General features: G+C 36.2%; 2 protein-coding genes and 1 pseudogene across 2 annotated transcripts; all 3 read right to left on the bottom strand.

Annotated features, from left to right (window-relative positions):
* Positions 1 to 7,567: 7,567 nt before the first annotated feature.
* On the bottom strand, positions 7,568 to 8,947 carry LOC116004352 (receptor-like protein 9DC3). Its single transcript, XM_031244356.1, has 2 exons — positions 7,984 to 8,947; positions 7,568 to 7,850 (listed from the first exon to the last, which is right to left on the bottom strand). Exon 1 carries the CDS (start codon positions 8,921 to 8,923, stop codon positions 8,003 to 8,005), a length of 921 nt encoding a protein of 306 aa, XP_031100216.1. The 5' UTR covers positions 8,924 to 8,947; the 3' UTR covers positions 7,568 to 7,850; positions 7,984 to 8,002.
* LOC116004351 (leucine-rich repeat receptor protein kinase EMS1-like) lies at positions 8,914 to 10,771 on the bottom strand. Its single transcript, XM_031244355.1, has one exon. The coding sequence runs from the start codon at positions 10,756 to 10,758 to the stop codon at positions 8,914 to 8,916; it is 1,845 nt and encodes a 614-aa protein (XP_031100215.1). The 5' UTR covers positions 10,759 to 10,771.
* A 5,449-nt stretch (positions 10,772 to 16,220) lies between these two features.
* LOC116004118 lies at positions 16,221 to 19,695 on the bottom strand (annotated as a pseudogene).
* Between the last annotated feature and the right edge of the window lie 1,266 nt (positions 19,696 to 20,961).

The following is a 20,961-nucleotide window of genomic DNA, read 5'->3' as shown; positions in this document are numbered from 1 at the left end:
TATTACTGGTCTGATGAAATGAAGATGGTAGGTAGGATCACAATTATAGTTCCCATGATGCGTGAACCCGACGGCTAAGTTAAAGTGGAAACACCATAAAGAGGTCAACAAAAACATACCTACTCTGATCTTGTCTGCTCCTATAAACTTGAAAGACCCGTTAGGATAGACGACTACTTTAGTCAAAAACTCAATGCGTTTGATTGGTAAATGACTCTTTTTTGTATAATTTTTTGGGCAATTTATACCGTGGACCAGGGTGTACACTGCATTGTGCACCTCGTGTCAAAATGTTAGGAGGATGAGATTCTGTGTATTTTATGTCAATATTCTGTGTATTCTATTTTGTGTATTTTAGGCAACCGTTCTGTGTATTTTAGGCAATCTTTCTGTGTATTCATGTAGTAACACATGTTGTGATATGTTTGTGCATTCGAATGTTAGGATAAACGGAATATAAGTCCAAGTATTATCTCTTATATTCCATGTTTTTTAAATTTCACAATGTTGTTTAAATATTTACCTTTTGTCGTGTGTGTTTTTGTGATCTAATGAACTTGTGTGTGTTTTTGTGATCTGATGAACTTGTGTGTGTTTTTTGTTCTTGCTTTTTCGTCACTGTTTTTGTTGTTGTTCAAATTACAATTATATTTTAGTTTTAAAAAAACTATAATGAGATCCGTATGTTACGGCACCGTTTCGGACCAGGTATAACAATCCAATTTTTTGGGTTCACTTATGTGAGAACATTATCTGTAAGACGCATCGGGTCAGGTTAGGTCAATATGCAAGTGTACTGCTTACACGGAAAAATGTAATACTAATTATAAATAAAGTGTTTGTTACTTATAAAGAAAAAAATAATAGTAATATTAAAGACACTAGTAACACTACTACAAAAATAACATACAACGTCAAACATATAATGTCGATTTTTTTTTTTTAATAAAATTGACGTCAAAACATTAAATAAAACTATCAATTTTTTTTTTAAAAAAAAGACTTTAAACATCGTTTTCAACAAAAGACCGAGGTCTTAAATAATTTTAAATAAAAAAAATGAATATACTATACGGCGCCGACGTCGTATAGTGTAACTATTTTTAAATTTTTGTTTTGATAATATGTATACGGCGTCGGTTTATAGCAAACCGATATCGTATTTTAATTTTTTTTAAAACAAAGAATATAATACTTCAGTGTTATATTAATTAACCGATGGCGTATACATATTTTTTTATATTTTTAATTTATGCTATGAGGTCAATTTTTCTTAAAAATCGATATTGTAAGTCTTATGATGAGAACTGAATATTGTATTGATTCAATTGAACAATTACAATGATGAGGAATAGGAGATATATATACAAGGGGAGTCTCAGGTAGAGTATGATAGCTAGTCCTAACGTGACTCAAACTCAGAGAGTCCTAATACTCCCCCTCAAGCGCAGGGTAAACTACTAACCTGAAGCTTGTCCCTAAGAAAAGAAAATCTAGGACTAGGCAAAGCTTTTGTAAAGATATCAGCTAATTGATCTTTTGTGGAAATAAAGTTAACCTGAATATCTCCATTGGCAACCCTATCTCTAACAAAGTGGTAGTCAATCTCCACGTGCTTAGTTCTTGCATGAAAAATTGGATTCGCACACATATAAGTAGCACCAAGATTATCACACCATAATTTGGGAGTAAGGATGCCATCAATTTTGATCTCACGCAGCAAGGACATGATCCATATGACCTCAGCACAAACATCAGCCAAGGCTTTATACTCAGCTTCCGTGGATGATCTTGCAACTGTCTTCTGTTTCTTGCACACCCAAGAGATAAGATTGGTGCCAAGAAACACTGCATACCCACTAGTAGATTTACGGTCCTCAGGACAACCAGCCCAGTCAGAATCAGAGAAAGCATGAAGCTCTCTAGAATTTGACTGAGTTACACACAAGCCGAATGAGAGGGTGCCTTTGACATACCTGAGCACTCGTTTTAGCTGCTCTCAGTGAGACAATGTTGGAGCATGCATATGTTGACACAATTGATTGACCGCAAAGGATAAGTCTGGCCGTGTAATTGTGAGATACTAGAGAGCACCAGCTAAACTCCTGTATTTCGTTGGATCTTCATATGAATCTGAATTAAGCAATGGAGTTTTCGATGTAGAAATAGGAGTGACGAGAGGTTTACAATCAGTCATTCCAGCCCGTTTCAAGATGTCTGATATGTACCGCTGCTGAGAAAGAATAACACCATTGCTAGTTTTGACTAGCTCAATTCCAAGAAAGAAACCAGGTTCACCAAGATCTCTAATTTTGAAAGCATTAGACAGTTTAGAGAGTAAATCAGACACTAGTAGCTCATCAGTCCCCATTACCAAAATGTCATCAACATATACTAAAATATAAACACATGCAGAACCACGAGAGTAATAGAATAATGACACATCAGTCTTTGAAGCTATAAACCCAACAGAGAGTAAAAAAGTATGCAGCCGATTAAACCAAGCTCGTGGAGCTTGCTTTAAGCCATATAAGGAACGCCTCAACAGACAAACGTGATCAGGCAATTGAGCATCAGCATACCCGGGTGGTTGACGCATATAAACAGTCTCAGCCAAATCACCATTCAAAAATGCATTGTGTACGTCAAGCTGCCTAACCACCCAACCTGAGGAAATAGCCAAACTCAAAAGCAATCTGACTGTAGTGGGTTTCACAACCGGACTAAAGGTGTCAAAAAAGTCCTGACCAGGAACTTGATTAAACCCTTTCGCCACAAGTCTCGCCTTATGCCTCTCTATTGAACCATCAGCTTTACATTTAGTACGAAAAACCCACTTACACCCAATCACATTCATACCTGGGCGAGGAGGAACTAGAACCCAAGTCTGATTGTGCAAAAGTGCATTGAACTCCAGATCCATTGCCTCTCGCCATTCAGAAAATTTAACTGCCTGAGTGTAGCAAGTGGGCTCGGTAGGACAGGCCTGAGCAGAGAGAGCCAAAAGTGGAGCCACAGACCGACTCCTCGTAGCCATTGCATGGGAGCGAACAGTCGGACGTGTGGACTTGCCACGGGGTCGTCCTCTTTGACGAGTAGGAGCAGCAGTGGTGGTGACAGGAGAAGCAGCCTGAGCAGAATCAGCAAGAGAAGATGGCAATACCTGTAAAACCGATTCAGCCCACGATTTCTGCACAGAGGGAGGAGATGGCACAGCAACCCTACTAACAAAGGGAAACACATTCTCGTCAAAGTATACATGTCTGCAGATATAAATCTTATTAGTCGTTAAGTCCATGCATCTGTACCCCCTAAAAGACTCATGATAACCTAAGAAGACACAAGGAGATGACCGATACGACATTTTGTGACGATTATAAGGACGCAAGTGAGGATAACAAAGACAACCAAACACACGAAGAAAAGAGTATGAGGGAGAAGATTTATGTAACAATAAATGAGGACTGGAATTCTGCAAAACACTAGATGACATTCTATTAATCAAGTAAACAGTAGTTTCAAAAGCAAAGTCCCAAAAACGAGATGGAACAGACGCACGAGCCAAAAGAGTAAGACCAGTTTCGACAATATGCCTGTGCTTCCTCTCAACACGACCATTCTGTTCATGAGTGTAGGCACAGGATTGTCTATGATTAATCCCTAACTAAAGAAGAACAGTATGTAACTTTTTGTATTCAGCTCCTAAGTCAGACTGAATAGCCTTAATTTTGCGATTAAATGACTGTTCAACTAAGGCACGAAACTTGTCAAAAATGGCATACAAGTCAGACTTCAATTTCATAGGATAATACCACGTGTAACGAGAATGGTCATCAACAAAAAGAACAAAATAACGATAACCAGAAGAAGACAAAACAGGAGCTGGTCCCCAAATATCAGTATAAATCAAATCAAGAATATTCGAACTAACAGAGTCTACACGTGGCAAAGGGAAACGAGCAGACTTGCCCAATTGACACGCAGAACACAAAGAAGAAGTACAACGATTATTGCGACTAGAACCACTAACAGAACAAAAAGGAAGAATACGATCTAAGACTCGTTGATGAGGATGTCCCAAACGATCATGCCATACGGAAGAGGAAGCACGGGACGAGATAAACGCACGGGGACTATTTTTTGGAATGGGCAGCGTGTAGAGACCACCGCAACTATTGCCGCGAAGAAGAATTGCCTTGGTTACTATATCCTTCACAACAAAAAAGGATGGATGAAACTCAAAAAAGACTTTATTATCTTTTGCAAAGCGTTGCACAGATAAAAGAGAGGAAGACAAACCAGGAACATGTAAAATATCAGACATCCTAAATACTTTAGACGGAGTAGAAAAAGAAGCATGACCAGTATGACTAATAAGCAAACCTGTACCATCACCAACTCGAAGAGCATGACCACCAGTGTACTCTTCAGATGTAGAGAGCGCAGCAATATCAGGGGTCGCGTGATTTGTCGCCCCAGTGTCTGGAATCCAAAGATGCGAGTCAGACACAAGATTCGGCGCATCCTCAGCATATGTTAAATGAGCTTGGAGTCCACGGCCAATTAAAGAAAAACAGGCTGGTGCAAGATGGCCATAATTGCCACATAATTGGCATTGAGGCTGCCAATTACCACCACGTCGCCCACGTGACCTGTCACCGCCATGCGAGCCACGTCCACGCTGCACACTACCGCCCTGCTGCTGTTGCTGGTCGGCGAAAACAGCACCGCCACGTGACTGATTCCCACCGCGGCGATTCGATCCGCCACGCCAAGACCGCGACCGACCTCCACTACCACGCTGGCCAACAAAAGCCGCAGCTGCAGGGGCTGGAACACTGCCATAGCTATCACCGGTAGCGAACTCATGCGAGTTCGGGAAGACGCACCGGTTGACCTCGAACATTCAAAGAGGCTACGACAGAGTGATATTCTGGACGTAAACCTCTGAAAATATACATATTCTGATCCTCCAAATGAACCGCACGGCCAGCAAGAGCTAGATCTTCCACCATAACTTGCGCACGAGCAATGTAGTCGACGGCGGAGGCATCACCTTGGCGTATTGTTTGCAGCTGTCCAAGAATATGCATAATCCGAGCTTGACTGGAAGAAGCGAGAGCCTGCTCAAGCGCCAACCAGAGATCACGCGACGTAGTGCAACCAATTGCGAGGTACATAACTTCCGATGAAAGTGAAGAGATTAACATGCTAAGGACCGCCTGATCTTGGCGCACCCATGGAGCATGCAGCGGGTTGGGTAGAGCAGCAGCAGCGGAGGAGCCTTCAGAAACGGGAAGAAAACGATTAGGGCAAGAGTTCGTGCCATCAACGAAACCCATGAGGTCGTGCCCACGAAGAAACGGAATAACCTGCGTCCTCCAAAACAAGAAATTCTTGTTCGTTAGCTTAATGCTAACATAGTGATGCGCAGCAGACAGAGAAGCGGCTGCTGAAGAAACCGCAGAAGAAATAGCTGCATCAGAAACGGTCCGTTCGGAAGAATTAACAGAGCCGTCAGCCATTGGAAAATAAACCTAGGCTAGCTGATACCAGATGAGAACTGAATATTGTATTGATTCAATTGAACAATTACAATGATGAGGAATAGGAGATATATATACAAGGGGAGTCTCAGGTAGAGTAGGATAGCTAGTCCTAACGTGACTCAAACTCAGAGAGTCCTAATACTTATATTAAAAAGAAAATAGTTTTCATACTTTTTTCTCTGAAATGAACATTAGGATAACATACAATTGTAGTTTCCATGATGCGTGAACCCAACGGCTAAGTTAGAGTGGAAACACCATAAAGCTAAGAGGTCAACAAAAAGATATATGCCTACGCTGGTCTGCTCCTATAAACTTGAAAGACCCATTAGGATAGATGACTAGTTGACTACTTTAATTCAAAAACTCAATGCCCTTTGATTGGTAAATGACATTTTGGTATAATTTTTAATTTAATTTTTTGATTCACTTAGAGCATCCATAATAGTGGAGTTATTTTGTGGTTTTTGTAAGTGTGATTAGGAAAGAGAAAATGAGAAGGGAAAAAAAAAAGGAGTTGTCAGCCACTACTGATGCGTCTAGCGGGCGCGTGCAATGCATGCGTCCGCTGGGCGCACTTGGTGCGCCTGATGCGCCAGTGGCACTGCTCCTTGTTGAAATCCGTGACTGGCATGTGTCAAAAACCATCTTATGCAAAACATATTTTTTTCTCACTTTGGTTCTCTATCTTCCATGTAAACATCTCCTATACCAAAAACCCTCAAATATCTTCTGAAAAGGATGCTCTATGTTATTTGATTTGATCAAAGAATTATCAAACTCCTCTATTAATGCCTCCATTTCTCTTCTCAAATTATAGTATCTTTTCCACTCATTTTTTGAACATTTTATTTTAACCCACATATTTTTATTTTAATGTGTTTGTTTATGAAAGAAAAAGTGAAAAATAATAATGTTATTTAATCACTTTAATGTATAGGTCACATATTCTTATTTTAAACCAATTATAAGATTGAATGAAGAGTGGTTTCTATGATATAATAATTCACACCATTATATTATTGGGTGTCACATTTCAATTCTTTTGACCGTAAAAAAATGCGATAAAAGTCATTTTCAAAATGTTTTCATCATGCATGCATGTAACCACAACCTTATAAAGGCAAAAGGTGCCGTAAAGATTACAAAGAGGCAGTCAAAAAATTAACCAAAGGTAAGAAATGTGAAAGACAAACTATATGAGTTATGAAGAACATATATATATATATATATATATATATATATATATATATATATATATATGGTTATTAAATAAGGACCCATCCTTAGAAGACTAATTTTGTGCATTTGTTTTTTTATTTGGATATCTCAGATTTGATTTTCTAATTTAAGATGTCATGGATTGATTTTTTTTTTTTTTGTTAAAGTGGGGGTAGTAGTGTCTTTTTCTATTTTTTTAAAGTGTGAATGCATGGGTAGTCATTGGTCAAATTACTTTTCTATTTTCTTGGATCATCACCGTTGTGATTTGGATCATTGATCGAGTGTTTGACCATGCAAAGTGATCAGTATTTTTTCGATCGTTCTTTTGAGTATAATATTACCTATATTTGGATATTGGTGCATATGTACACATGTCTAGGTAGTACGGTTGTGCATTTGGGTGTGTTGGTTGTGCAACCCAGTGTTGTGAGTTGTGCATCATAGGCTAGTGAGCTGTGCATTAGTGCACTTACTGCGATGCATCATACATAGTGAGTATAAGTGTTGTCTCTCGCTTAAATTGCTAGCTCTTATATAAGTTTGAATCCCAAATTTAATAGGTCATTCATGTACTGCCCTTGCTATTAAGATTGATGGAGAAAGAAATATGTGTTTTAAGTGACCAATAGGCCTCTAAATGTTTGTATACTTTACTAGCTCTAATATAACTATCAGTTTAATATGCTATGAGCTTGACTAACATAATTATATGAATTTGAATTGATAAGTATATAATCAAAACCAACATAATCATATCTAATAGGAGAATATATTTTTCCTTTTTTTTTTTTTTTTTTGGTTTAAACATAGGCATACCAAATCCATTTTGTTCTAAAGAAAGCTCTAAGACATGAACATATATACATTGTTCATCAGACCTTAATTGAAGCATTTAGTATCCAACCAAAACAATATTATACGACTTAGATTAACATATGACAACACCTAGCTAGAGATCATATTTGAAAGCAGACACAGTACTTGGGAGGTGGCTTCTGAGTCAGCAACAAACCAAAACACTTCTTTAACAGTACTCTGATCTATGTCCGAAGTATTTCCCATAGGTAGAGAAACCAGCTGCAAAAGTTTGTAATAAACACACATCACAGTATATTCCTTCATGCATCGATCTACACTACTAATGCATTACCAAACAAAAACAGACCATATATAGTTGTAAATTGCTGGTGTAATTAATAAGATTACTTACCATTGGCATGCAAAGCTATCTAGTTTCTTCTTCTTCTTCTTGTATTTGATTTTCTTCGTTTGACCTTCATTGCTAATTTGTATGCTTCTTCTTCAACAAACCTTGCAATGAATTCTGGCTTTCCAGTCAAGAGCATGAGACTTCCCATGAATAGTCCAAACAGAATGCCACAACCGTACCCTATTGCCACAACTTTTACTGTGCACCCACTCAAAAAACTCAAATCGTCTTCTTGGTGAAACTCCTTTGATGCAGGAAGTTGTGGTGTCATGCCATTCCCACAACCTTGTGACAAAGGTTTTCCTTTCAATCCATCATTCCCTTGATATGAATTTGCTTCAAATGTATTGAATTGTGAGCCTTGAGGTATGCATCCCACAAGCTTATTATGTGAGAGATTCAACACTTCAAGAGATGAAATACTTGTCAATTGTCCAGGGATTGCTCCGCCAATTTGATTTGAAGAAAGGTCTAAGGATTCAAGCACTGATAAATTTCCAAGAGACCCTGGGATGAGGCCGGTGAACATGTTATGCGATAAATTTAATTCACGTAGTGCTAGAAGATCTCCAATGCTATTTGGAATATGACCTTCAAATTCGTTGCATGAGAGATCAATAGCAGTAAAGGTGATTAATATTTTAACAATTTCACGCTCTTGTCCTTTCATTCCTATCACTAATGAATCTTGGTAATAGTAGTTCTTGTGCTTTAGGTACCTTTGTCCTTGTGGTATTCTATCTTCATCTTCATTTGCCATTGCTTTAAAAATCTTAAAAAGCACGGTAGGCAAATCTCCTATGAATTCATTGTAAGAGAGGTCAAAGACACGAAGTTGAGGAAACATGTATCCTTTGATACTCGTGCTTACTATGGAACCGTTCAACTTGTTAAATCTCAAGCTCAAAACTTTTAGATTCAGAAAAACTCCTAACCACATTGGAAACGTCCATTCAAGTTGTTGTGTCCAAGATCAAGAACTTTCAACTCTTTACAATTGATTAAAGATGGCGGCAATGTTCCCTCTAATAGATTTTCACGCAAGTTAAGGCTGTTCAAAGAGTTGCCCACCATAAAACTTGTTGAAATTGGCCCATGAAATTGATTCCTATGCAAATCTAACACAGAGATACTAATGTTCCCTAAACAATGAGGTATTGGCCCAAATAATGAATTGTTTGCCAAAACCAAAATTTTTAGAGAATATTGTATATTGCAAATGGTGGAAGAAATAAGTGTTGGTGTTAGATCCTCATTCTCAGACAAAAGTGTTCCAGTGAGATTGTTCGTAGAAAGGAGTAAGACTGAGAGTCTTGTGAGGTTTCCAATTGTTTGAGGTATTGAACCATAAAGGTTGTTTTTAGACATATCTAATTCAACTAAATTCTGCAAGTTTCCTATATGAGTTGGAATGTTTCCAGAAAATTGATTTGAATCCAAGGAAAGGTATTCAAGATTGGTTAGCAAGCCAATTTCTGATGGAATACTCCCATTGAATGAATTGTTCCGAAGGTTCAAATATGTTAGCATGGTCCAATTATTGGAGAAAAAATTTGGTGAAATATTACCAGAAAGAAAATTATCTGATAAATCCAAGGTAGACAACTTTGTCAAAGATGACAGTGACGAAGGTAATGCTCCAAAGAGTGAATTTAAACTCAGATCCAAGTCAAAGAGGTGAGTGCAATGACCAAGCTCAGAAGGAATACTTGAGTTCAATTCATTCTCCGAAATATACAAGTCTTGAAGATTTTTAAGTTGGCCTATAGAAGATGGGATTTCTCCCTGAAACGAATTGTACGACAAAAAAAGATATTTGAGGTTGGACAACTTGCCAATGTTAGGTGATAAAGGTCCTGAAAACTTATTGTCTTCAAGATTGAGACCCTCAAGTTTCTCCAAAGTGGAGAACAATGACTCAGGAATTGATCCATTCAAATAGTTTCCAGACAAATCAAGACCTTTGAGGTTCAACAACTTGCCAATGTTAGGCCATAAAGGCCCTGAAAAGCCATTGGTAGAAAGATGGAGATACTCAAGCTTTTTCAAAGTGGTGAACAATGACTCAGGGATAGATCCATTCAAATTGTTTGCAGACAAATCAAGAAAAGTTAGGTTCCTACAACCTAGTATGAAATCAGGGAACCTTGGTCCAATTCCATTCCCAGCGAAACCGAGATGTCTCAACACAGGAAAACTCTTAACTCTAGACCAATGGAGAGCTTCCAAGTAAGAATTAAATCCAAGGTCCAGGAAGCATACCTTTCGAAGATTGCCAATCTGATGAGGAACAACTCCACTAAAATAGTTGTAGGAAAGAGAGAGGTACTGAAGCTCCCTCAACTTCCCAATCTGTGGCGGTATGCTTCCATCAAACCTATTCTCGCTCAAGTCCAAGAAGACCAAGTCGGACAAATCACCAATGGCAGGAGGGATTGACCCATTGATGTAGTTTCCAGTGATGTTGAAACGAGTGAGGCTGGGAAAAGAAGTAAAATTGAGGTGGTGAAGAGTACCAGAGAGGCCAGCATTAGGAAGATTGATCTGAGAAACTGTAGTAGCTCCAGTGCCATTGCAGACAATACCCGTCCAATTACACATGTTTCTTAGATTGGATCGTGACCATGAATCGAGATAAGAAGAAGACATGAAGAAGCTGGTCTTCCATTTGAGAAGAGCTTCAGCTTCAGTTGTTGTTGATGCTGATGCAAAGAAACAAGATGGCAGCACAAGAAAGATGATGAGTGCTATATAGTTGCAACCAAAATTTCCCATACTTGAGTTTTGTTTTTTTTTTTTGTTTTTTTGATCGAAGAACAAAATTACTTGTTTTTTCACCCATGAAATATGCTCTAGCTTTTATAGACAACAATGCAAGTTGATATATTGAAGTGATAGCCTGATTGATACATGATAACGTTGGCATTTTCATTTTTCACAGCTTTATAAGATGGTGAAGAAAAGTGTACATTTCTACTTATACAATAAATTAAATAAAAGTAGTCATGCCACAATAATACTAGGACCAAAAAGGGGTGTTTTAAAAAGCACTAAATGTGGATTACCACCTATAAATCTATGACAAAAATGAAATTAACTCATTTGTTTATTTAAATCGGTAATTCAAAGTATATGAATGCAATACAATATAGGAGATATTGACTATAACTGTCCCTAAAATAAATGTTTCCAACTTTGTCATAACGCTAGTCTAAATTACAATGAACTCTTGATCTTACAAATTAAACGCCTATTGATATTTGGCAGTGGTAGTTTTTTCACTACATACATGTTTATGTGTTGTGAGATATGTGTTGTAGATTCTCATGTGAAAGTATATATTGAACAAAATATTAATATTTATTAAATTTGTAGAAGGTTCATAAGTAGTACATCTTGCTCTAGTTCTAAAACATGTTTGCTTGATAGTAACAACGACGACTTTACACTAGATATTGTTATAATGATATAGTAAAAATTAACTTACAAATTTATTTAGAAATTTTTTATGTATTGATAAAATTTTGAGAATGACGTGTAAATTAAACTTGTTCAATTGGAACTATTGGGATGTCAACATTGTCAAAACTACTCTGGTAAATATTATGATGCCCAATAAATTAAATATGGCCCACTTATAGACAAGTAGATCCTGATTGATACATAATATAATGATGGCAATAATTCCATTTTCCAGTGCTCTGTATAAAATGGTGAAGAAAAATGGTAGGGTACATTTCTACTAATACAACAAATATAAGTCATTTTAAAAATATTATCATCATACAATTCACAGTTCCGTATCAGATGGTAAAGAAAAATGATATATTTCTACTAATACAACAAACGAAAGTTACTTTCAAGATGTTATGATCATACACTACATTTATCATTGTGGTAGGAATTTTGGAATTTGGTTAATTAGGAGACAAGAATTGATAGAAATTAAAGTAGGTTCAGTGGATTGACCGTTTCTTTGCTAATGACTACCTCCCATCCATACTACTGCATGTATTGTGGAAGAAAATTCTGGTAAAACCAAAACTAAACACAATCACTGAGTAGCAAGTGCGATCGAATCTCAACTAGATTGTTTTTACTTCATGAAATATGGATATTAGTACAATATGTGAAAAAAAAATGCATTCTTTTGTAAAAACAACTTTTTTTTTTTCATTACAGAAACGACCTAAACATTTTTGAAGAGTTTTCTTGAGTTCTCGAGATGGATACATACTTCAAACATGAAAACACTCTATATCTTAACTAAGAGCATTTGTATGCCATAGCTGTTAGATATAAGAATATTATTGTAATATTGGTTAGTTTAACTATAAAGATTAATCGCTATTTACCACTCCACCAAAAGTTGATACGATGACAAGATATTGAACTTCTAACGATGTTTCTTAAGAAATGAGAGTGCACTGAAACTCAGGCCAACCAAACTGGTTAATTAAGTGTAAATAATTTAATTTGACATTAAACATAATTATTAACATGATAATCATCTTCTTAATTGCTATGTTTGAATATTGAAACGACGATTACAACAATGAAAGTGACAATAATTAGAATGTGAATAATCTCATTCTCTAAACCACAATAATAGTTTAGATTTTTTGAATGGAGAGGTTATAAAAGTCTTCACCCTTTGGGCACGGACTTCCTCCATGGTGGTCTTCTAGATCTCGGACAAAGACCACCATAAAAGTCTTTGTCCAAATTTTTGGACACAGACCACCATGATAGATTCCCTCCAAATCTGGACGAAGACTTCCTCCTCCACGGGTCCTTGTTGACAAAGTAGCCCAAGTTTAGGAGAAAGAAAAAGGTAGTAGAGTTTAGGCATGAAGAAATTAAAAGGTATGGTAATGAAGAAAAAATAATTTATTGAATTTAGGCATAAAGTTTATAGAGTTTAAATAGAGAGGAAAAAACTAGATAGATTTTTGGTAGAAAGAAAGTTTAGATATCTTGTGATTGAGGAAATGAGGGATGAATTTCAACTATTTATATTTGAGAAGTAAAAATCTACAAAAAGTTTTAAAATAAACAAGTCTGTAAAAATTCATAATTGTTTAAAAACCACGTACCCGACTTGGTACATGGGAATTATGGCATTTCCATTTTCCACACCTCCGTATAAGATGGTGAAGAAAAATGGTACATTTCTACTAATACAACAAATGGAAGTTATTTTCAAGATCTTATCATCGTGCACTACATTTATCATTGTGGTAGGAATTTTGGAATTTGGTTAGGATGGAAGAGAGATAAGAATTGATAGAAATTAAAGTATGTAGGTTCCCCTTATTGACCGTTTCTTTGGTAATGAATCATGAGTAATGAGTGCCTCCCATCCATCAATTTCATCTGAATTAGAATACAATTAACGGCATCTGTAGGTACTAATGTATGGTAAAACCAAAACTAATCACAATCACTGAATAGTAGGTCTCGTCGAATCTCAACTATATTATTTTTACTTCACGGAATATAAATATTAGTACAGTATGTAAAAAGATGCATTCTTTTGTAAACGACCTAAACATTTTTGAAGAGTTTTCTTGAGTTCTTAAGATGGATACATACTTCAAACATGTAAACACTCTATCTTAAAAGCTTTTGTATGTCATAGCCGTTAGATATAAGAATATTGATGTAGTAAATTCCACCAAGTATCTGTCTTCGTATGTGATCGGCAGTATACGGGCGTGCAATCGTATGTCTTTTAGTATTGAGTGCTAGGCTCAGGAAGGGACGGCTAGGGTCGGAGGTTCCCGAGCAAACGGTTATGGCGTGTATAGAAAGTCCCCAGCATGTATCTCGATAAGGATTTTGAGCATGCCGAGGGACGGGCATGTGTGCAACGTGCTATTCATGCACTTGGTAATCCGGTCGGCTAAGGAGAGACGCGCACATGTGAGGACATATTTGACCGACTACCGTTTACGGGTCAATTGAGATGCCAAGTGCATGAAGGAGAACGTCATCGGTAAATCCATGATCGACTATAATTTTATTGCATAACTCTTTAATTAATCTTTGACAACGCCATCAGTAAACCTATTATAATCATTTCACTTTTCACAAAAAATAAATTAAGTTTTATTGACTCATCAATATCGCATTAGGGAGACTTAATATATTTTTAGGGAAAATGACATTTTTTCCCACTATGTTATGTGCATATAGCACTCCCCTCCCCCCCCCCCCCCCCCCCCCCNGAAATGTTGAGATGTATAATAATAATTTGTGTGAATATAAATTTAAGGGAAAATGGCACTTTTCCCCCTAAGTTATGTGCATATAGCACTTTTCCCCCCTGAGTTATTAAAGTGTCAGTTTTTCTCCCTGAAATGTTAAATTGGCAATTTTACCCTTAAAAATAATTATTTCATTTATTTTCTTCTCCAACAAATTATTACTTATATGTATGGATGATCACGATTCGGTTCGAACCTAACCAAACTAACACTGTAGCAATCATACCGAAATAGTATGAACGGTTCTGGTTACCATTCAGAACTGAAAAAATAAAATTAAATAATTGTTGAACCGTGAACCGGAACTGAACCACAGTCATATATAGTGAAAATGATCAAACACTTATTTTGATAAATCGGTACGGTTCGGTTCCAATTTCAATTTTGAACCGCCAATCAAAACTTATTTATTTATTTTTGTAATTTTATTTCTTATTTAAAAATAGTCTAAATTCAACAATTATTTTATTTTATTTTTTCAGTTCTGAATCGTAACCGTAACCGTCCATACTATTTAAGTTCAATTGCTATAGTGTTCGATTAGGTTCGTATCGAACCGTGATCTTCCATACATATTAGTAATATAATTGGTTGGAGAATAAACATAAATGAAATAGTTATTTTTAAGGGCAAATGTCAATTTAACATTACCGGGGGGGGGGGGGGGGGGGGGGGGAACTACCACTTTTAAAATAATTGAGCGAGAAAAACTGCCACTTTAATAACTCAGGGGATATATGCACATAACATAGGGGGGAAAAGTGTCATTTTCCCTATATAAAAATTGTTAAGACATAATTTTTATTCTTGATTATAATTATCTACATCAATATTCATCTTTACTACTACTATTAATTGTTACAAGTTTAAAGTACTAATTTTTATTATATTGAAAATAATCATTTTATTTTATATTAATTTGATATTTAAAAATTATACTAATTATTTACTTATTTTAATTTTTGTGTTAAGCACTAATTAAGTCGCGTATTGGACGCATTATATCTAGTAAAGAAATAAAAGTATATCTTCGCTACTAACTAATATCTTAATTTGTTCACTTCCCTACAAAATGCTGAGTATTAAGTGTTTTCTGTAACTAGCTAGCTCCTATATAGCTACTGGTTTAGTATGAACTTGACTCGCATAATTATATGAATTTCGATGAATATATAATCAAAACCAACATAATAATATTTAGGAGAATATACTTGTTTTTTTTTTCTTTTTCTCTTTTGAGAGAAGAAAGAAAATGTTCTCTTTGAAGCTCAATGGTGTTAGAAAAAAATAGTCCTGGTCTAGTGAAGTAACATGAGAACTAGAAAACAAAGGGAATGTTTGATCACAATCTTTTGGGGTGTAAAGGCACATTATTTTAAAAGTTTATTTAATTTCTTCCTATCCCTTGGCAAGCAACAAGGGTAAATAAATTAGAACTTTTGAGATACAAGAATAATGCTAAACTTTTTAGCTTGTTTTTTATAAAAAGTTGATCAAGGTTGTAGCTTGAAATTCTTGTCTAGAAAAGTAGGAAACACTCTCTCTTAAGTATTACAGTTACTTAGTCAAGAATATAATACACTCATTGTTTGTGTGCTTATTGGCAACAGATGAATTTCTATTTTATATTCATTATCAGGCATCCTTCATTTAATCCTCTTAATACCTGAGTTATGAATAAGGTTACTGGAAGATTTTTGTAACTTCCACAATCATTAACCTAATGGAGTACCTCGAGTGGCAAGTGAGCTCTGGGGAAGAATTTCAGGAGAATCCGGGTTCGATTCTCACTGTGCCAACTTTTGTGCCTCCCGAAGCGAGCGTGGGTAGACTTGGACCATTAAACGGATAGAGAAGGATCCCGTGAATTTACCAAAAGAAAAACTTCTCGGAATTAAAACACATATTCAACATTCTTGATCAATCAAAATATAAAAACGACAACAACCCAAAGACATAAAAACGACAACCCAAAGTATAAAACCCTTCATACCATAAACATGTGACAACACCTACCAAACGACAACAACCCAAAAACACTTCTTTACCAGCATCCTATGGTGAGTATTTGCCATTGGGAGAAAATCCACTTCACAAATTATTCGTTGGTTCAGGCATCTAGACTTGCTTAATTATGCATTACCAAACAAAAACGTAACATATATACCATATTTGTAATAACATGATTACTTACAATTGACATGCAAAGCTAGTTTCTTCTTCTTGTCTTTGATCTTCTTCGTTTGACCTTCATTGCTAATTTGTATGCTTCTTCTTCAGCAAATCTTGAAATAAATTCTGGCTTTCTAGTTAGAAGCATGAGACTTCCGATGAATAATCCAAAAAGAATACCACAACCGTAACCCATTGCCACAACTTTTACAGTGCATCCGGTCAAAAAACTCGAATCATCTTCTTGGTGGAGCTCCTTTGGTGCTGGAAGTTGCGGTGCTATGCCATTCTCACAATCTGGTGACAAAGGTTTTCCTTTCAATCCATCATTTCCTTGGTATGAATTTGCTTCAAATGTATTGAATTGTCGACCTTCAGGTATGCACCCCACAAGCTTATTATGTGATAGATTCAACACTTCAAGTGTTGTAATACTCGCTAATTGCCCAGGGATTGCTCCACTAATTTGATTTGATGAAAGGTCTAAGGATTCAAGCATGGATAAATTTCCAAGAGATATAGGGATGTGCCCAACCAACATGTTACGTGACAAATTTAGTTCGCGCAGTGCAAGAAGATCTCCAATGCTATTTGGAATACTCCCTTCAAATTTATTGCTTGAGAGATCAATGGCACTATACAAGATAAATATTGTCCTTACAAGTTGACGTTCTTGCCCCTTCATTTCCACCACCATAGATTCTCCATAGTGATGTACAATACTCGCACTAATGGGACAACCCCTGTTGATAACGTTGCAATAATAGGAGTCTTGGTATATGTCTTGTGGTATTCTATATTTATCAACACTTGTCATGGCTTTAAAATACTTGAAAAATCATGTGGGCAACTCTCCTGTAAATTCATTGTAGGAGAGGTCAAAGACACGGAGTTGAGGAAACAAATGTCCTTTAATCCTCGTACTTGTTATTGAACCATTCAACTGGTTAAATCTCAAGCTAAGAACCTTTAATTCCGGAAGAGCTCCTAACCACATTGGAAATGTACCATTCAAGTTGTTGTGTCCAAGATCAAGAACTTCTAACACTTTACAATTGATTAAAGATCGCGGTATATTTCCCTCTAACTGGTTATCACGCAAATTAAGTGTTAACAAAGAGTTTGCTTTAAAAATTTTTGGAATTGAACCGTGAAATCGATTCTGGTGCAAGTCCAACACAACGAGATCTTCTTTGGTGTTAACCAAACATTGAGGAATTAACCCAATTAACAAATTGTTGGCTAAATCCAATATTAGGAGAGAACCTAAATTGCAAATGGTTGGAGACAAATGCATTGGTGTTAGATTTCCACTCTTAGGTTGAAGTGTTCCGGTAAGTCTATTACTAGAAATGATTAGAATTTGAAGGTATGAAAGGTTTCCAATTGTCTGAGGTATTGGACCGGAGAAACTGTTTTTTGATAGGTCTACTTCAATCAAATGTTGCAATTTTCCTATGCAAGTTGGAAGTGATCCGTTGAGATTGTTGGAGAAAAGCTTTAGAATACTGAGGCGTGTGAGGTTTCCAATTGTGTGAGGTATTGGACCATAGAGTTGGTTTTCTGACAACCATACAATATCCAAATTTTGCAAGTTTCCAATATGAGGTGGAAGCATTCCAAAAAGATGATTGTTGGAAAGATTTAGATGAATGAGACTTGTGAGGTTACCAATTGTTTTAGGTATTGGACCAAAAAGGATATTTTCAGACAAATCTAAGAAAGTCAAATTCTGCAAGTTTCCTATTTGAGGTGGAATAGTGCCTAGAATCTTGTTATTTTTCAAGGAAAGGTATACAAGATTTGTGTGCAAACCAATTTCTGATGGAACAATGCCATTGAAGGAATTGTTCTGAAGATCCAAAGACGTTAGCTTGGTCCAATTGGAGAAAATAATTGGTGAAATATTACCAGAAAGGAAATTGTCAGATAAATCCAACTCAAATAACATTGCCAAAAATGACAATGATGATGGCAATGCTCCAAAGAGTGAATTTGAACTCAAAACCAAGTAAGTGAGATTAGTGCAACGACCAAGCTCAGAAGGAATACTTGAATTCAGGTAGTAATTATTCTTAATATACAAGGTTTGAAGATTTTTGAGTTGACCTATAAAATATGGGATTTCTCCTTGAAAAGAATTGGACGACAAATCAAGATATTTGAGGTTGGACAGCTTGTCAATGTTAGGTGATAAAGGTCCTGAAAAGTCATTGCAAGAAAGATCAAGATACTCAAGTTTCTCCAAACTGGTGAACAATGACTCAGGGATTGATCCACTCAATTTGTTTCCAAACAAACGAAGGTCTTTGAGGCTTGACAACTTGTCAATGCTATGTGATAAAGGTCCTGAAAAGTCATTGGAATCAAGATAGAGATACTCAAGTTTTTCTAAACTGGTGAACAATGACTCGGGGATTGATCCATTCAAATTGTTTGCAGACAAATCAAGATGTCTGAGGTTGGACAACTTACCAATGTTAGGTGATAAAGACCCTGAAAATTTATTGTCAAAAAGATCAAGATGTTCAAGCTTCTCTAAACGGGTGAACAATGACTCAGGAATTGATCCATTCAAATTGCTATCCGACAAATCAAGATAAGTTAGGTTGTTACAACCTAGTATGAAATCAGGGAACCTTGCAGGTCCAAATCCATTCCCACCGAAACTGAGATGTCTCAACACAGGAAAACTCTGAACTCTAGACCAATCGGGAGCTTCCAAGTAAGAATTTGATCCAAGGTCCAGGAAGCATACCTTTTGAAGATTGCCAATCTGATGAGGAACAACTCCATTAAAATTGTTGTCGGAAAGGGAGAGGTACTGAAGCTCCCTCAACTTCCCAATCTGAGGCAGTATGCTTCCATCAAACGTATTGTTGCTCAAGTCCAAGAAGACCAAGTCAGACAAATCGCCGATGTCAGGAGGGATTGATCCATTGAAGAAGTTTCCACTGATGTTGAAACCAGTGAGGCTGGGAAAAGAAGTAAAATTGAGATGGTGAAGAGTACCAGAGAGATTAGCATAAGGAAGATTGATCTGAGAAACAGTAGTAGCTCCACCGCCATTGCAGACAATACCCGTCCAATTACACATGTTTCTTAGATTGGATAGTGACCATGAATCCAGATAAGAAGAAGACACGAACAAGCTGGTCTTCCATTTGAGAAGAGCTTCAGCTTCAGTTGTTGTTGATGCTGATGCAAAGAAACAAGGTGGCAGCACAAGAAAGATGATCAGTGCTATATAGTTGCAACCAAAATTTCCCATAGTTGATCAGTGCTATACAGTTTTTTTGAAGAACCAAATTACTCTGATACATGGTATGATACCAATGAAATATGCTCTTTTATAGACAAGATATATATATTGAAGTAGTTATGGCCTGATTGATACTTGGCATTTCCATTTTACACAGCTCCCTATAAGATGGTGAAGAAAAGTCATACATATATCTATACAACAACTAAAAGTCATTTCTAAGATGTTTTTGTCATACACTGCATTTGTCGTGGTGTTAGGAATTTGGAAATTTGGTTAGGAATAATGGACCACAAGAATTTGGTTAGGATTGACTTTTCTCTTCTAATTAATGACTACCTCTCATCTATCAATTCCATTTGTACTGTATTAGGTAAGAAAAATCTGGTGAAACCAAAACTAAAGGCAATCCCAGAATGGGGTCCAATTAAATCTCAACTGAATTATATTACTTTCATTTAACGAGATGTGAATATAATACATGGGTGCATATATACCAAAATCAAGGAGTTAATGAAATTTAATAACATGTCTCATTGTAATAAAACTATTGTATGTATAATAATGTCGAATGAAACTGTAGTTGAAACAAAATGAAACTGTAATTGCGCTGAATTGAAACTACAATATATATAAAAAAAAATGAAACTGAATATGATATACAAGCAGAGCTAATTACGTGGAACGGGTGCAATTTCTTTTTATTAAAAGAAACGACACCATTTTGGACGATGGTCCACGTGCTGTAAAATTTGCCCCTGTTGACTTTCTTAGTTTGGGCCTGTCAAATATAGGCAACTTAAATTAGTTTAATTACTTCTTGTGATCCTTTGCAGGTTAGGGTAAAAGCAGAATTTACTTTAGTGCACGCTCAAAAAAAAAAAAAAAAAAAAACCCCTCCTATAATCGCGTGAAAGACCCGTTAGGAAGACATTAACTTCCACATCTCCGTATCGCATCATCAAGAAAATTGATAAATTTCTATGCTAGAGAGATGTGATGAAACCAAAATTAAAGGCAAAATAGTCAAGAAAGCGAAAGGTGAAGAATTTACAGAGCATTTGTGAAGAAGTGGTCCATGGCCTTTAGTTTATGTATGAAGTCAACCATTTCACATTGTCGGTGAAGTAAGATCATGATGAATAAGAATACTCTGACATGCTATATACTTCTTATACCATAAATTTATGAGTTTGCGCGAATCTTGTCAACACTGTATTGATCGAACTTATCACAAATAATCTTCGAGTTCGAATCTTGTCAACACTGTATGAA

The sequence above is a fragment of the Ipomoea triloba genome, chromosome 14 (genome assembly GCF_003576645.1).
Source record: "Ipomoea triloba cultivar NCNSP0323 chromosome 14, ASM357664v1".
Lineage (NCBI taxonomy): Eukaryota > Viridiplantae > Streptophyta > Magnoliopsida > Solanales > Convolvulaceae > Ipomoea > Ipomoea triloba.
Note: the sequence above shows the minus strand (reverse complement) of the source record. Positions and strands in the feature narration are given on the sequence as shown.

Coding starts and splice junctions, on each gene's coding strand:
- LOC116004352 (XM_031244356.1), bottom strand. CDS start 8,923: ATGTGGTTAGGAGTTTTTCTGAATCTAAAAGTTTTGAGCTTGAGATTT.
- LOC116004351 (XM_031244355.1), bottom strand. CDS start 10,758: ATGGGAAATTTTGGTTGCAACTATATAGCACTCATCATCTTTCTTGTG.